Source organism: Drosophila arizonae, chromosome 3 (genome assembly GCF_054131065.1).
Source record: "Drosophila arizonae isolate 15081-1271.41 chromosome 3, UAZ_ARI_1.0, whole genome shotgun sequence".
Taxonomy (NCBI): domain Eukaryota; kingdom Metazoa; phylum Arthropoda; class Insecta; order Diptera; family Drosophilidae; genus Drosophila; species Drosophila arizonae.
In genome coordinates, this window is record NC_142923.1 from 7,290,069 (window position 1) to 7,303,895 (window position 13,827).

Below are 13,827 nucleotides of genomic sequence, written 5' to 3' on the forward strand. Positions count from 1 at the left end.
ATATATACATATGTATATACACCTGGCACTTGCTTTACTACCTATCGATATGCATAAGCTCACAAAACGCCAGCTGCCAATATTAATTCCATAACTGTGCCACAATAAATCGAGCTGGCTCAGTTTAGTTTTCAGCTGAATGCATTTGCTGTAAGCCAACATACATAAAGTGCATTATATGTGCTTAGTGTTGTGAGCGGTAACAGGTTGACTGCTCGAGTGCTTTGAGCCGGGCTAATTTGATCTGTAATTAATTGGATCTTGCTTAGCTCTAGCTCTAGCTATTTAATGCCCGTTGCAGTTGTCAATTAGTCAGCAGCTATTAACTTACTTGAACTAATTTAAAGACTCGGCAATGCGACCTGTGTTATGTAGAAGAATACTTTAATACCCTCAACTAGTTCATTGACCGCATTAAGCCCCTTAGCAAACACCAAATCTAATAAACGTTCAAGGTTTAATTCACACACATGCCACATAAACAAAAGTCTCCGAGTGTCTGTGTGTCTCTGTGTGTGTGCGTAGAGACAAAGACTCCAATTAATTTTCCAAATAGCGGTTAACCGCTTAATATGTGTCTTATGTGTGTGTGTGTGTGTGTGTGTGTGTGTGTGTGTGTGTGTGTGTGTGTGGGTGTGTGGATATGTGGATATGTACGCCGATGTCCATGGAGAAATCTGAGCTCCGTAATGCAATTAAAAGCAGCTTAGTTTACAAATCAACCCAAAAACTCTTTTAGGCGCCATTAAGTTGTGCATATTTTGATGTGGTCCACAAATCTCCGGAGCTGTAGTCGATGGGACATGCTCCATTTTGGGCTTATGCAAATGGGCGCTAGTCCAGTAAGTGGCACAAAATATGTTGACAGCATACAAAAACGTGTGTTACTTAGCAGAGAGCGAGAGAGAGAGAGAGAGAGAGAGATGACAGAGAGAGAGAGTGAAAAAATGGACCTAGGGTACTCTGAGGAATAAAAGAGTGCTGTATATATTTATATTAATTAATTTGATTAAATTAAATATTTTTTTTATTAAATTTTTTTTATATATAAATTTAATTTATGTTAATTTTATTATTTTAAATTTTGTAACAAAATATTTTTTTTTTTAAATATTTTTTTAATTTTAATTCTATATAAAAATAAATAAATAATTAGTGCATTTCAGTGCTATCGATGACATGAAAAATAAGATATTATTAATTTTCTTTTCACTTTGATTGATTTGATTATCAGTATTATTTCATCTTCTTAGTCATCTTTATTATGTTATCGAAGACTTCTCATACACTATAAGCAATCGATCATTTTGGATTATATTAATTAAACCATTAATTGTTCACTTTTTACTCTTTTCGCATTTAATAATCGACTCAGCTCCTTTAATGCAGGGCATCTGCCAGTCACTCACCCTCTCACAGTTTCTCGTTTGGCGTTGCAAACAAACATTTGCATATGTCGTCAGACCCATCCCCAACTAACTAACCCAATCATGTTGGTGCGTGCCTGCGGTTTGATTCGTATTCATTAAGTAATTTCAAACCACAAAATTTAATATGTTTTCAAAGCTATTTGTCTAAAGCTGCTCATGGGTTAAAAGTGTCCCTTTTCTCTTTTACTCAATCATTTTTTTTTTTTTTTTTTTTTTTTTTTTTTTTTTGGTTTGCGGTGTTACGACATATTGTGGCAGCCATCCAACCCTTAACCTTTGATTGACTGACAAGTTGACCTTAACGAGCTGGCCCACGTCTCGTTCCGGCTGCCATTCGCATTGAGTATGATTGCAGCTTAAATTGGTTCTTCGGCCACATTTTGGGGTCATCTCAAATCAAATGAATTTTCGCATAACCTTCTGGCTAGGCTTAAATAGAATGTCTTTGCCGGCCTTTTAAGTATTTCCGTGCTGTGCACCCGTGTCTCTAGTTAAACACAGCAACCCCATTTGCCCCGTTGCCTTGTATCTCATTCAAGCGGACTTGCCCCCGGCTAACAGCTTTGCCATTCTCGGTCTATGCTCTCGACTCGAGCTCTTTTTCTGTACGTGTGTATGTGGGAGTGTGCGTGTGTGTGTGCGTGTGTGTGGGTGCTGATTTTTTACTTTTAGGCTGAAGATTGTTATATTTTTTAATACACCCTGCATTGCGGTTGTTACAGGGTATGCCCTACTGCAGCTGCTGCAATTATCATGCGCGTCCTTCTTCTCTGCTTGAACAGGGTATTCACTAGTTGAGCGATTTTCACGCTGCTTTGCACCCACTTGTATTTTCGCTTCGCAAGTTTTTCCGGTACAGAATTTATATGTGTGTGTGTGTATTTTTTTTTTTTTTTTTTTTTTTTAACGATTTACATATACTCTGTATTTGTGAATTATGTGGGTATATCAAAAATATTAAAATATAAATAATTTTAATATAAAACTTCATATAGAGAAAATATACATATGTATAGCCTATCAAATAGCACAATGTAAGCATTGACCCTCAGCACAGGGTATTGCCTAGTCCATCAGTCTATACCCATGCCTAGAATTTGTACTTGGTTTTTGTTATATTCGTGTTGTCTTCCGAGCATTTCATTTCATTTGAAAGCGACAAATTGTGCGTGTTGACGGTAGGAAATGAATGTCGTCTCTGTGACATGTTGGCAAAATATTGAAATATGTCGCCAATAGACGAAGTAGAAGAAGAAGCAAAAGCAGAAGCAGAGGAGACAGCAGCAATAACAACTGTAGCAATAGCAGCTGTTAAAGCAGATGATGTGTGCTTATCCTGTGGGCGTATTTATAGCATAAATGAGATAGAATTCACGTTTGATGAGATTTTGTTTTGAGGGTCCTACAGGGTCCAGAAATAGAAATCAGTTAAATAAAGAGCGAGTTTCAAAGGGAAAAGAATATGGAGGATAAAAGCGAAAAGTATAAGAGTGTATTACAATTGTTTACTAAGAGTTAAAGTGCTTGTTAAAAGACTGATTGTTAAAATTAAAATCTTTGGAGTATACATTTTTAATAAATTACTTAATAATCATAGCTTGTAAATAGTCGACTGTAAATAGTAGACTGTTTGATCATATGTGTCAGAACATACTCGCTCTCTCGTGCTCTGAGGAGGAGACTTTTGGTCGCTTCGTTTTTGATTGCTGTTGAGCGCCTTGGGTTGACCTACGCGTGTATTGCTTTGACAAACATCGATTAGGGATTAATACGATTAAGAGAGCAAATATATAAAGAATTGAATGCAAACTGTCATCACATACACATGCATACATTGAGCTTGTGCATCAGTTCACGCACACAATTCATGTGCTTAGCGAATACAACCCTCACATACATACCAATACATAGACAAACGGCTCTTTAACTCAATCGGAGACTACTCAGAGCGAAAAAAGAAAAAAAGTTTTCTGGCCGATCTGCTACGAACTCGTTAAAGAACCGAAGAAATCGGTAACTCTCCGAGTTTTTTTTATGCCCTGAACCCATTGAAAATGGGAAATCAGGGTATAATGGTTTTGTTGAAACTACGTAACAGGTAGAAGGAGGCGTGGCAGACCCCACAAAGTAGATATATTCTTGATCAGGGCGACGAGCTGAATCGATTAGGAACTATCCGTCTGTCTGTCCGTTCGTCCATATGTATAAACGCGTCGATCTCAGAAGATATGAGAGCTAGAGACTTGAAATTTGTTTTCCTAAGTCCGTGTATATCACACGCATATCGAGTTTTCTCTATATATCGAGAACTGAAATTTCAGTTGTTCGAAGGGTTCAGGGGATCTCGTAGTCGGGCAGGCTCTTCTAGGTTTATTTTTTTTTTATTTTTATTTTTTATTTATTTTTTATTATATTATATGTTGTCAATATCTTATTTATTATTTATATAAAATTCCATATTTTTTGCTTAGAGTATTGATAAACGTATTTTTTGTCATTAAATCTTATAGCTCTTTGAAAACCAAATCGCTCAATCAATTAAGTTCGACTTAGAATTAAACAAAAATGATGTAAAATATACGCACAGTTCCCAAAATCTCAATTTGCATTATAAAATTAAAATAAAATGAAAAAAAAAAAAAAAATTTATTATTATAATATATTATTTTATTTTAATTTCATTCTAATGAATTCCTTATTATTTAATTTAATTTATTCTATATATATGAAATATAATATCTATGGTATAAAGTCTAGCAGCACCTTCCACTGAAACCTTAAAGCTCAACAAGTTTCTCGCTTCATTATGTTGAGCTCTCGCCGCACACCCAAGGGAAATGAAAAACGAAGCGATATGCAAATATTTATGCTCAGCGTAATCTCTTATCAGCCGGGGGTTCATGACAATGCCACATACACGTCCATGTGTGTGTATGTATATTATTCCTGCTAGCAGTTGCATATTGTATAACTAAGCGAAAGCCAATACCACAGCTAAATAGCCCAAAGTCAGGATCAACAGTGCAGCATGATAGATACCTTAAGTTGCTGTTTGATTTGCCTTTGTGCTTGGTGTTTGTTTGTTGCACTATCAGCAAATAAAGCTAACAACAGCTCAGCACACACACACACACCCACAGCAAGAGCTGTGACCACAAATTGTGCTATGTAAAAATCTGTTTAGCTGCGAGCACATAAAGAAAATACAAAAAAAAAAAAAAAAAGTAAAATCCTTAACAAATACTGTGTGTATTTATTCCCCTTTGGTTGCGAGTTCTTCTTTGTTGCTTTTATATTCTTTTTTTTTTTTTTAAGTTTGCCAAGTAAAAACGACAATGTTGCTTTGTGCTTTCGGCTCTTGGTCCTGTGCGACTTCATTTTGGCATTTTTATAGGCAAAATAAATATGTATCCAAGAGCAAAGCCCGCGCACACCCAAAACAAATATAATAAACGGCTATACTCTTCCGCATTCTTTTATCCACGGCTGCAGCTGCTGCTGCTGCGGCATTGAAGCATCAAATTTACAATATTATTGCTCCCTGTTGAGCATTTGTCTACGCGTTTCAGTTAAGCAGCGCCGCCCACTAGCTGCACACAGCGAAGCTCGAGTCTTCCGCCCAGTTTATCTTCGCTCGCACGTTCGGGCAATTGTTTAAGGCGTCTAACAAATGGCGCATACGACGAGTGGTACGGAGCAAGCAGGGCCAAAGGCCAAATGAGTAATGCGTCAACAATATTTTAAAGCCACAATTTGCGTCAACTATTCGCAGGCACTGTCGAGCGATATTCTAATATTGTCACGCACTGTGCACCATAAACTATAGACAATATATATATTTAATATATGTAAACTATATTCCTAATCAGTTGAAGTAGTTGCACATGCTTGGTTCCCCTCAAATTTTAAGCTTTTGTAATGAAACTTTACTTCGCCTCAGTTGTATAAATTGTTATATTAATTTTAACTGGAATTTTACAGAACTAAAACTTCTTCATCAAAATTGAGAATTTTTCTTTTAATAAAATTTATTTAATTAAAATCGGAGTTTTCGTTTAAAAGATATTACATTTTAAGCTCACAGACATATCAGACCCATTCAGTACTGTATGTAAAGCTGTATCGAAAGAGAGTATTGTGCAATACTTGTCTTAACTTATACTTCTCTAATGTAAGCCCACATCAATCTATGGTAGATTATATGCATAATAGAAAATAATCCAAGTCTCATATATGACGCCTCAGCTATAACTTATGCTTGAAGCTTTCCTATCAAATCTCAGCTACTCCGCTCTTTGTCTCCAAGTAAATTCCAACTTCTTCTACGCAGCTCGCCTTGTTATACCCTGAACCCATTGAAAATGGGAAATCAGGGTATAATGGTTTTGTGAAAAGTATGTAACAGGCAGAAGGAATCATCGCAGACCCCATAAAGTATATATATTCTTGATCAGGACGACGAGCTGAGTCGATATAGCCCTGTCCGTCTGTCCGTCCGTCCGTCCGTCCGTCCGTCCGTATGAGCAAAAGGATCTCAGAAGATATAAGAGTTAGAGAGCTGAAATTTGGCATGCATACTCGTGTATATCATAGGCAGTACAAGTTTATCATATTTTTTCGATAACTCATCCGATAACTTTTTTATCGAGAATAATCGAAAAATCGACATTGTTTTTTCGGCCTAATTTGAATACTTTTAGACCTTGAGACTTCAAATTTGCGTTGTATATAAAGTTAATGGACATGCAGATTTTGTAATTTACAGATTTTGGATACCACGCCCCCTTCGCCCCAAATTTGTAAAAAACGTATTTCAAGTACTAGAGACTTGTGCTTTGGAATGTACATACATTTTAGCTATATGATCATGTTCTGAAAGTTTCATTGAGATAGTCTCACTACAACAGATATTATTTAACTAATAAATTCCCATAATATTGCCCACACTGCAGCGCAGCCCAAGCGCAGTCGCTGCTTACTGCGCAGTTAGCAGAGCGCAGGCTTATGCGTGCGTGTGGATGCATGTGTATGTATGTGTGCATAAAAGAAGTGCAGAATGATTAGAATATCAGCTTAGAGGGTTCAGGGTATCTCCTAGTCGAGCAGTCTCGACTAGAGCTTTCTTACTTGTTTTCTACTTAGTCATTTTGTTATCCATCAAATTCCAAACTGCTCCCGCTCCAGTTTTTTTTCCTTTTGTTGCTCGCATATTTATGAATCCCTTCGTTCATTCATCTTATCGAGTAAGTTGCCAATAATTTTGCCCTGGATTTTGTCGCTGCTCATTTGCAGTAAAAAAGAATATATATACATATATACATATTTACATAAATCTATATACTGTATACAGTAGTTATTGCCCTAGTCCGCTCATTGGAGCAACCGGCAAATTGTATTGATTTTAGCTTCGGCAAAATTTTACGAGCCAGGCCAGGCAGCTTAGGTTATGTTTCGATTATGCTTGCTTTTTTGAGGTTGTTAACTGCTCGCCCACAATGTTTGCCTGGCTATCAGCATGGCTTGTAGTTGTTTCACCCTAAACAACAAAAATATATCAAAGCTAAGTGCTCTGGCCCACAAAAATGTTGACAATGTGAATATATTAAGAATGTTTTTGCTTTAAATGCACTTCAAGCGTTTTTTGTTTTAGGCTGTGTCACAAGAGCTCAAAGAAGTTGCCTTAAGGAGATAAATTATACTGAGAGTAAAGTGAAATACCACTTGGCATCTTCTCTATACATTTTTAGACTCATTCACGAAAGTGAAATGAGTATATTGGTTTTGTGCAATGTCCGTCTTGCTGTCCGTCCGTCTGTCCGTCTGTCCGTCTGTCCGTCTGTCCGTCTGTCCGTATGAACGCAATCTATTTCGGCGCTATTGAAGCTAGAGACTTGAAATTTGGAACACATACTCGTGTATATCTCCGATTTATAAAGTGTTAAAATTTTCCCGATCCGCCCACTAGGGGCGTGGCAAATCGGAAAATGCATTTTCCGATATACCAGAAATCATGTTTGTTGAAGAGCTAGAAAGCTGAAATTTGGTATGTAGGTCCGCGCCAACCACCCAAGATCACAAGCTATGGCGGATATATCTCCGCCCATTAGGGGCGTGGCAAATCGGACAAAACTGTATCTCCTAAAGTTATAAACCTAGAATGCTGAAATTTTGCACGTAAGCTAATGTTTTAATTCTATGAAGATGGGTGAAAAAATTATATATCTACGTCCCTTAGGGGCGTGGCAAATCGGACCTGAAGATATAGTGATTTTTCGAATTCTGCTATATTTTAGGCACTATTGATGCTAGAGATCTGAAATTTGGTACATATACGCGGGTTGATCACCCAAGTCCAACGAGCTATGGTAGATATATGTCCGCCCATAGGGGGCGTGGCAAACCGCAAAAGTTTATATCTCCTACAATTTAAGAGCTAGAAGCTTCAAATTTGGATAGTTAAGTTACTGGTAGCCTCCTCTATCGATGCCCCAAAAATAATTTTTAAGCCTCTTTAGGGGCGTGGCATATCGAAAAATACCCTGTAATTTTCACATTTTTTGAGCGTAAGAATTCAAATTTTGCATTTAGGTAACCGGTTACTCGTTCTAAGAACTGGCTAAAATTGAGGAGTCGACGGCCACTAGGGGCGTGGCAATCGGCATTTACAGTGCCCGTATCGCGACATTTATATGCGTCAGCCATCTATTTATGCATTTGTACATATAAATAAGCTTAATAGATATTCATAATACAAAAGGAAACATTTTTATGAATTTAAAAAAATTTAAAAGAAGCTAAAATAACAAAAATTTGCAATTTACAAAAAAGTGTTTTCCGCGGGATTTGAACTCGCACCCAACCCAAACAGCATGTTTGTCAAAATAGCTAAAATAATGGTCGTCGGCGCTTCAGCCTACAGCACCACCGCGTCGTTTCGATCAATAGAAGTTAAAACGAAATCACATTATTGTTATGACGCCACATAGCAAAGAAAAGCCAGAGTGGTGGCTGGAAATTCAAAAACAATGCAAAGACAAATCAATCGCAACGAGATTCTTAGAATATGCTAGAGTACGCATTTATGTGTGCATACATACACACATACAAATGAGCGCGTGTATAAGGCTGGAATGCTTGATGCTATGCGTGCAGACTTACATATATACATATGTATGTATTTGCATATATGTATTTGAGGGCTATTTAAGAAGAAACAAATTTAAACTTATAAAATTATTCGACTAAGAAAATGAAAAGTATTAAGTGCCATTCAGTCAAGCTCGCACCTTCCCAATAAAATATCTATTTTATAAAAAACGAAAAATGTATGAAAAAAAAAAAAACATAGTAGAGGTTCGAACCTCCCTACTCTAACGTTACTTGCGTCGCCCTTAGCACCCGCGCCATTGCTTTGCTCGAGCACTCAGCTGCTAAAATAGAATAGCTTAATAAGAGAGCGTCATCAGACAAAACTACAGTAACGGCTAGAAAGTCCAGAAATCAATCGAAATTCTAAGAATGTGAGAAAAGGCGCGCTTCTGTCTGTACGCATAGAATAGACGATGAGTGTGTGCACATGTATAGTAAAATCGCGCTGATCTGCTGCTAGCTTGAAGCCGGTATCCAATATATGGATATAAATACATGTATATTATTAAAAGTCAAAATTGTATAAATTATATACATATGCATGTAATTTGAATGCAATTATGCAATGATCATAGCAATAGCTATCGATGATTTTCCCATTTTAAATGGGATCATGCCCTGTTTTTTGTTGCGCACTAGACTTGAAAATTGCACTATATACTCTGGTTGACAGCGTTTGGGCTGTGAATGAGTCTTCTGCAATCGGTATCGCCCGACTGCAACGTTCTTACTTGTTTGTCTAAATTTTATATCAAAGCTCAACATATTATATAAGTATGGTACCTGATTAATAGTATTGATTCATTTCAATTTATAGCGAACAAAGGCCGTGTGATTTTTTTTAAACCTACCTATGTATTCCTCATACTCCTTTACATCTTTAGTATTTTTTATACTTTTTAATTGCATCAGGGACTTATAATTGCTAGCTCTTACAAGTCGTGGCATTTAGCTCTTTACACTTTGAATTTCTTACCTTTATTCTTAATACTATTTCCCCTCTTTTAGCCAACTCAACGGAGAAACACCTAAAAATCCCTTTCAACCCTTGCGCCATTAAAAGTAAAATGCATTTTAATTTGTTTTTCATATAACGTTACAGATTCTTTATTTAGTTTCTTTTTTGTTTTTTTATTTTATTTTTTTCACTTTTCTTTTTTTTTATGCATTTTGTTGCTTTTATAATAAGTTTCGTTTAATATAATTGCAGTTGTTGTTGTTTGTATAAATGTGTGTATGTATGTGTGTTTATGTGTATGTCTTTGTATATATATGTAAGTGTGTATGTGTGAGTGAGTGTATAATTTGCCTTAACTTAAGATTTCCCAGGCGCTCGACTGCCGCCGGCTCTTACATAATTTCCCACAATTTTTCATAATTATCAACTGGTTTTTCCATCTGTTTTCCATGTAGTTTTCGCATTGCAATTGCCATGGGAATTGTTTGCATTTGCATTTGCTCGCTTTCCATTTTAGCTTTTTTTTTTTCTTTAAATATTACTCGTAATTTATTCATAAATTTTTTCTTGTTAATACTAGTTTCCATTTTGTTATTTTTAATGTTCTTGTTTTATTTTACTTTTTTTTTTATTATTATTTTTACTGTATATTTATGTGGTTTTACATAATAATGTACTTATATGCAAATTTTTATCTAAAACTGCATTTGAAATCGGGTTTTCGGTTTTCGCTTTACTGTTTTTCTGGTTTTCCATTTCATTTGACTCAATGGGAAGAATGCGCTTTAAATAGAATTGTGGTTGTTGTTGTTGTTGTTGGTAAAAAATGCATACATTATAAATACATAGTTATCAAATAGTATGATGCCTCGCATGTGTGTGTGTGTGAGTGTATATATCTGGATTTTTCTTTATATGAATGCTAGGGTTGTGTTTATTAATTATATATGTATGTGTGTGTGTATATGCCTCTAACTTACGTTACAAAATATATAACAAATATCGTGTAAATGATTATATAATGTATTTTGCGCTCCACCAAGAACTTCTTATTTTTTTCTGCTGCTCTCAATATAAAATATTTGATAACTATTTTGGTTTTCGACTGCAATTTGTTTCATAATTATAAAGTAGATTTTTATTTTATATTTATTTCTAATTAATATACTTATGCAAAGGTATGTAAATAGTTAAACCGAAAACTCTTTTTTGCCGAAATAAGCAAATTATATTTAAAATTAATTTTCGTTGAATTTCCATTAAATTTTACTTTGCTGAAGTCTTTTCGAAAATAATATTGTTAAATTGGCAGTGTTTTTAAAGATTTGTTAAAAGTGTTTAAATTTTTTTTACTGTCTTGTGTTTTGTTTTTATTTTTATTTTTTGCAAAATATATTTATGCAGCCCCGAAGTCGAATAGAAAATACTCTTTTCCCTCTTGTTGCTGTAGCTAGATTTTTATATTGTTTTTTTTTTTTTTTTTTTTTTTTTTTTCTTTATTTTGTATATATTTTTGTAACAGTTAATTAATGTGCTTTAAAAATTGTCTTGAATTGGAAACAAGTACAGCAAAGTGTTGCATTTATTTGTAGTTATTTTGTTTTCTTCATTATTTTTAAATATTTAGTTTTGTTTTCTTTAATATTTCTTTCGCTGTATGGTTTAACAATTACGTTAAAATCTTTGCACTTTTCAATAGTCAACTCGAGTTGCAGTATGTGTTTTGTTTTTGTGTATATATTTTTCCTTTTGTTTTCTGATAAATAAAATCAAAACAAAATTGTTTAGGAATTTGGGCAGTTCGCCTGGAAAACGCTATGATTCATGCATGCACTTGTTTTCTTGCAGTGTAATTTTATAATAAATATTATTTTTTCTGTACTTACGGTTCAATTGTTAAACTTGGCTGACTCATTAATGCACAAACAGAATTGAATGAAAATAATAACACATGAAAATCAACAAAGATTTGGCTTTCCAATTGGTTAGCTTTATCTGTTCACTTCCCTCGTCTATATATAATCAACTACATGGTATATGCTATATATGCGATCAAATGAAACAATAAACATTTGGATTATTATTGTTATGATTATATTAAATTGCACTGTGGAGAACGAAAAACCTATAGAAAAAACCTGTATAAAATATTTTAAAAAATAAAAAACTGAAAATATTTTTGTGTAAAATTTTCTCTCTCTGTATTTTGTCGTGTGGAAAAAGTTTAGTTTTAAATGCAGTTGGTTTTCTTTTACTTTTATTATTTTTTGTACGAGTAGTATATTTGTATATATTTATATGAAATGTGTTTGCTTTTGCTTTTTATATATATAATTAATTATATATATATATATATTCCTGCTCGAATGGTGTCTGCTATCTGCTGCCCTCGTCTTGAATCGTTTTCTAGTTTAAATGACTTAATAAGACTTTTTTAGGTTCTGCTACCAATTTCATATGCTTTTAATTAATTTTTCTTTTTTTCAGTTTTTACGTGCTAAAAACTAATAATATATACAATGTAAAATACTTTGCTTTATCATTATACGATTTTCTTATAAATTTCTTTTCTTTTTCTTTTTTTTTTTTTTTTTCTTTTCAGTATTTCCATTTAATTATATCAATTGCGCTAAGTTCGTCTAAAGGTAAACTTTCTTTTTCTTTTAATTGTCTTCAGCTGCTGCTCGACACGATTTTCGTTTTTCATTTTAGCTTAAGTTTCTTTTTTTTTTAGAATATCATTTAGGAGTATTTTCTTCATGAGATGTGTTTTTGTCTTCGAAAAAACGGGTATTTCGAATTACTTTTCGATTTCGTTTTTCTCTTTTAGTATTTTTCCTTTTTGTAACGCCCCGTCATATGCCAGTTAAAATTGTGTTTTTTCTTTAAATTTATTTATAAATGTATTTTTTGTTTTGTTTTGTGTATATATGTACTTGTTATGATGGAACGAAAACAGTCTTTGGGTATTCCTTTATGTAAATTTTAATTATGTTCTTTAATTGTAAAATCTTAAACAGTTAGTCGAACTCAAAAACAATATAATACTCATTGTTTAAATCAACTTAAGAAATAAACTTGACTTTTCTCTTAGCCAAAGAAATAAAAACTAAAGAGTACTTAAAATTATTTATATAGATCACTTAAAATAAAAATCATAATCATAATTACATACGAGTATATCGCAAAACCTAAAAAATAATATGCACAACAAATGTATATAAAAAATGTTTATATTCCATTTTTCATTTTCACACAAAATAAAGTTGTTTTCTTTTTTTTCGGCCTAAACTAAACTTTGGTATGCTCTGCTCCAATACTCAGATTCTTTAAAAATTTCTCAAAAAATTCTGCCAACCGAATTTTAGCGTTTCTTTCTCACTTTATCTTTTTCTTTCTCTCTCTACACACACTTAATAAATTAATTATAATAATTGTTAAATTTAAATGCTGATGAAGTATTTTTTACAAATGTCATTTCACGTGTCAAATGTGTTTGATTTTTTTTTTTTTTTTTCAATGTAATTTTCACTTCTGTTTAATCTCTTGAATTGTTTAGTTTTTCGTTTAGCTTAGGTTTCCTTTTTAGTTTTCTTTTTGCCATGCTTCTTTGGTTGCGCTTCTTTGTGTTGTTTCGAGTTGAGCTGGAAAATCGTTTCGCTATTTGATTTTGCCTAACCTCAATAGTAGAATTTTTAAATGCAACTTTTGTGGCTATTCAACTGCGTTTGCCTCACGCATCTCGTGATCTTCTGCTTTGCCTCGCTTCTCTTTTGACTTTATGGCTGGAGACTTACAATTCGAGCTCGGTATTATGTGGATTGGGCGCTTCGGGGCCATACATATTGGCCAGCTTGTCGAAACGCGGACCCCAGGCGCCGAGGTAGTCGTACTCCTGCTGCTCATCGTCGGTGCCTGGAAAGAATATAACAGAAAACATAAAGTGTTATACGCGGGTCGCCATATGGGAAATGTGAATAAATATGACAGATAGGGCTTTCAATATTTGTAAATAAAATAATGTAGTTCGAGTGATATATTTGGTATTTTTCTGGTATTTACTTAATTTTACACCCAATATTCAGCGGTTTTTGAGCCTTGCTGCCGTGCTGCAAATGTCAAAAAATAAAATAATTTAAGTCAAAGACGAGTTCTGCTAACATCTGGAACTACTTTGTGTAGCATACATTGTTGGGGATACAGCAAGCACATCAGCTACAATGCGTTTGTTGTTGTGGCATTTGCCGCGTAATATTGGGTGCAAAATCTAGTCATGGTGAGCTGTTATAA

General features: G+C 34.1%; 1 protein-coding gene across 11 annotated transcripts in view; it reads right to left on the minus strand.

Annotated features, from left to right (window-relative positions):
• Nucleotides 1–10,672: 10,672 nt before the first annotated feature.
• CadN (neural cadherin) overlaps nt 10,673–13,827 on the minus strand; it is a 199,378-nt gene continuing 196,223 nt past the window's right edge. For all 11 annotated transcript variants that reach the window (XM_089465428.1, XM_089465427.1, XM_089465425.1 and 8 more), the window contains one exon: nt 10,673–13,452. In XM_089465428.1, coding sequence (XP_089321554.1) covers nt 13,331–13,452 — 122 coding nt within the window. In that variant the 3' untranslated portion in view covers nt 10,673–13,330. The remainder of the gene's footprint in view (nt 13,453–13,827) is intronic.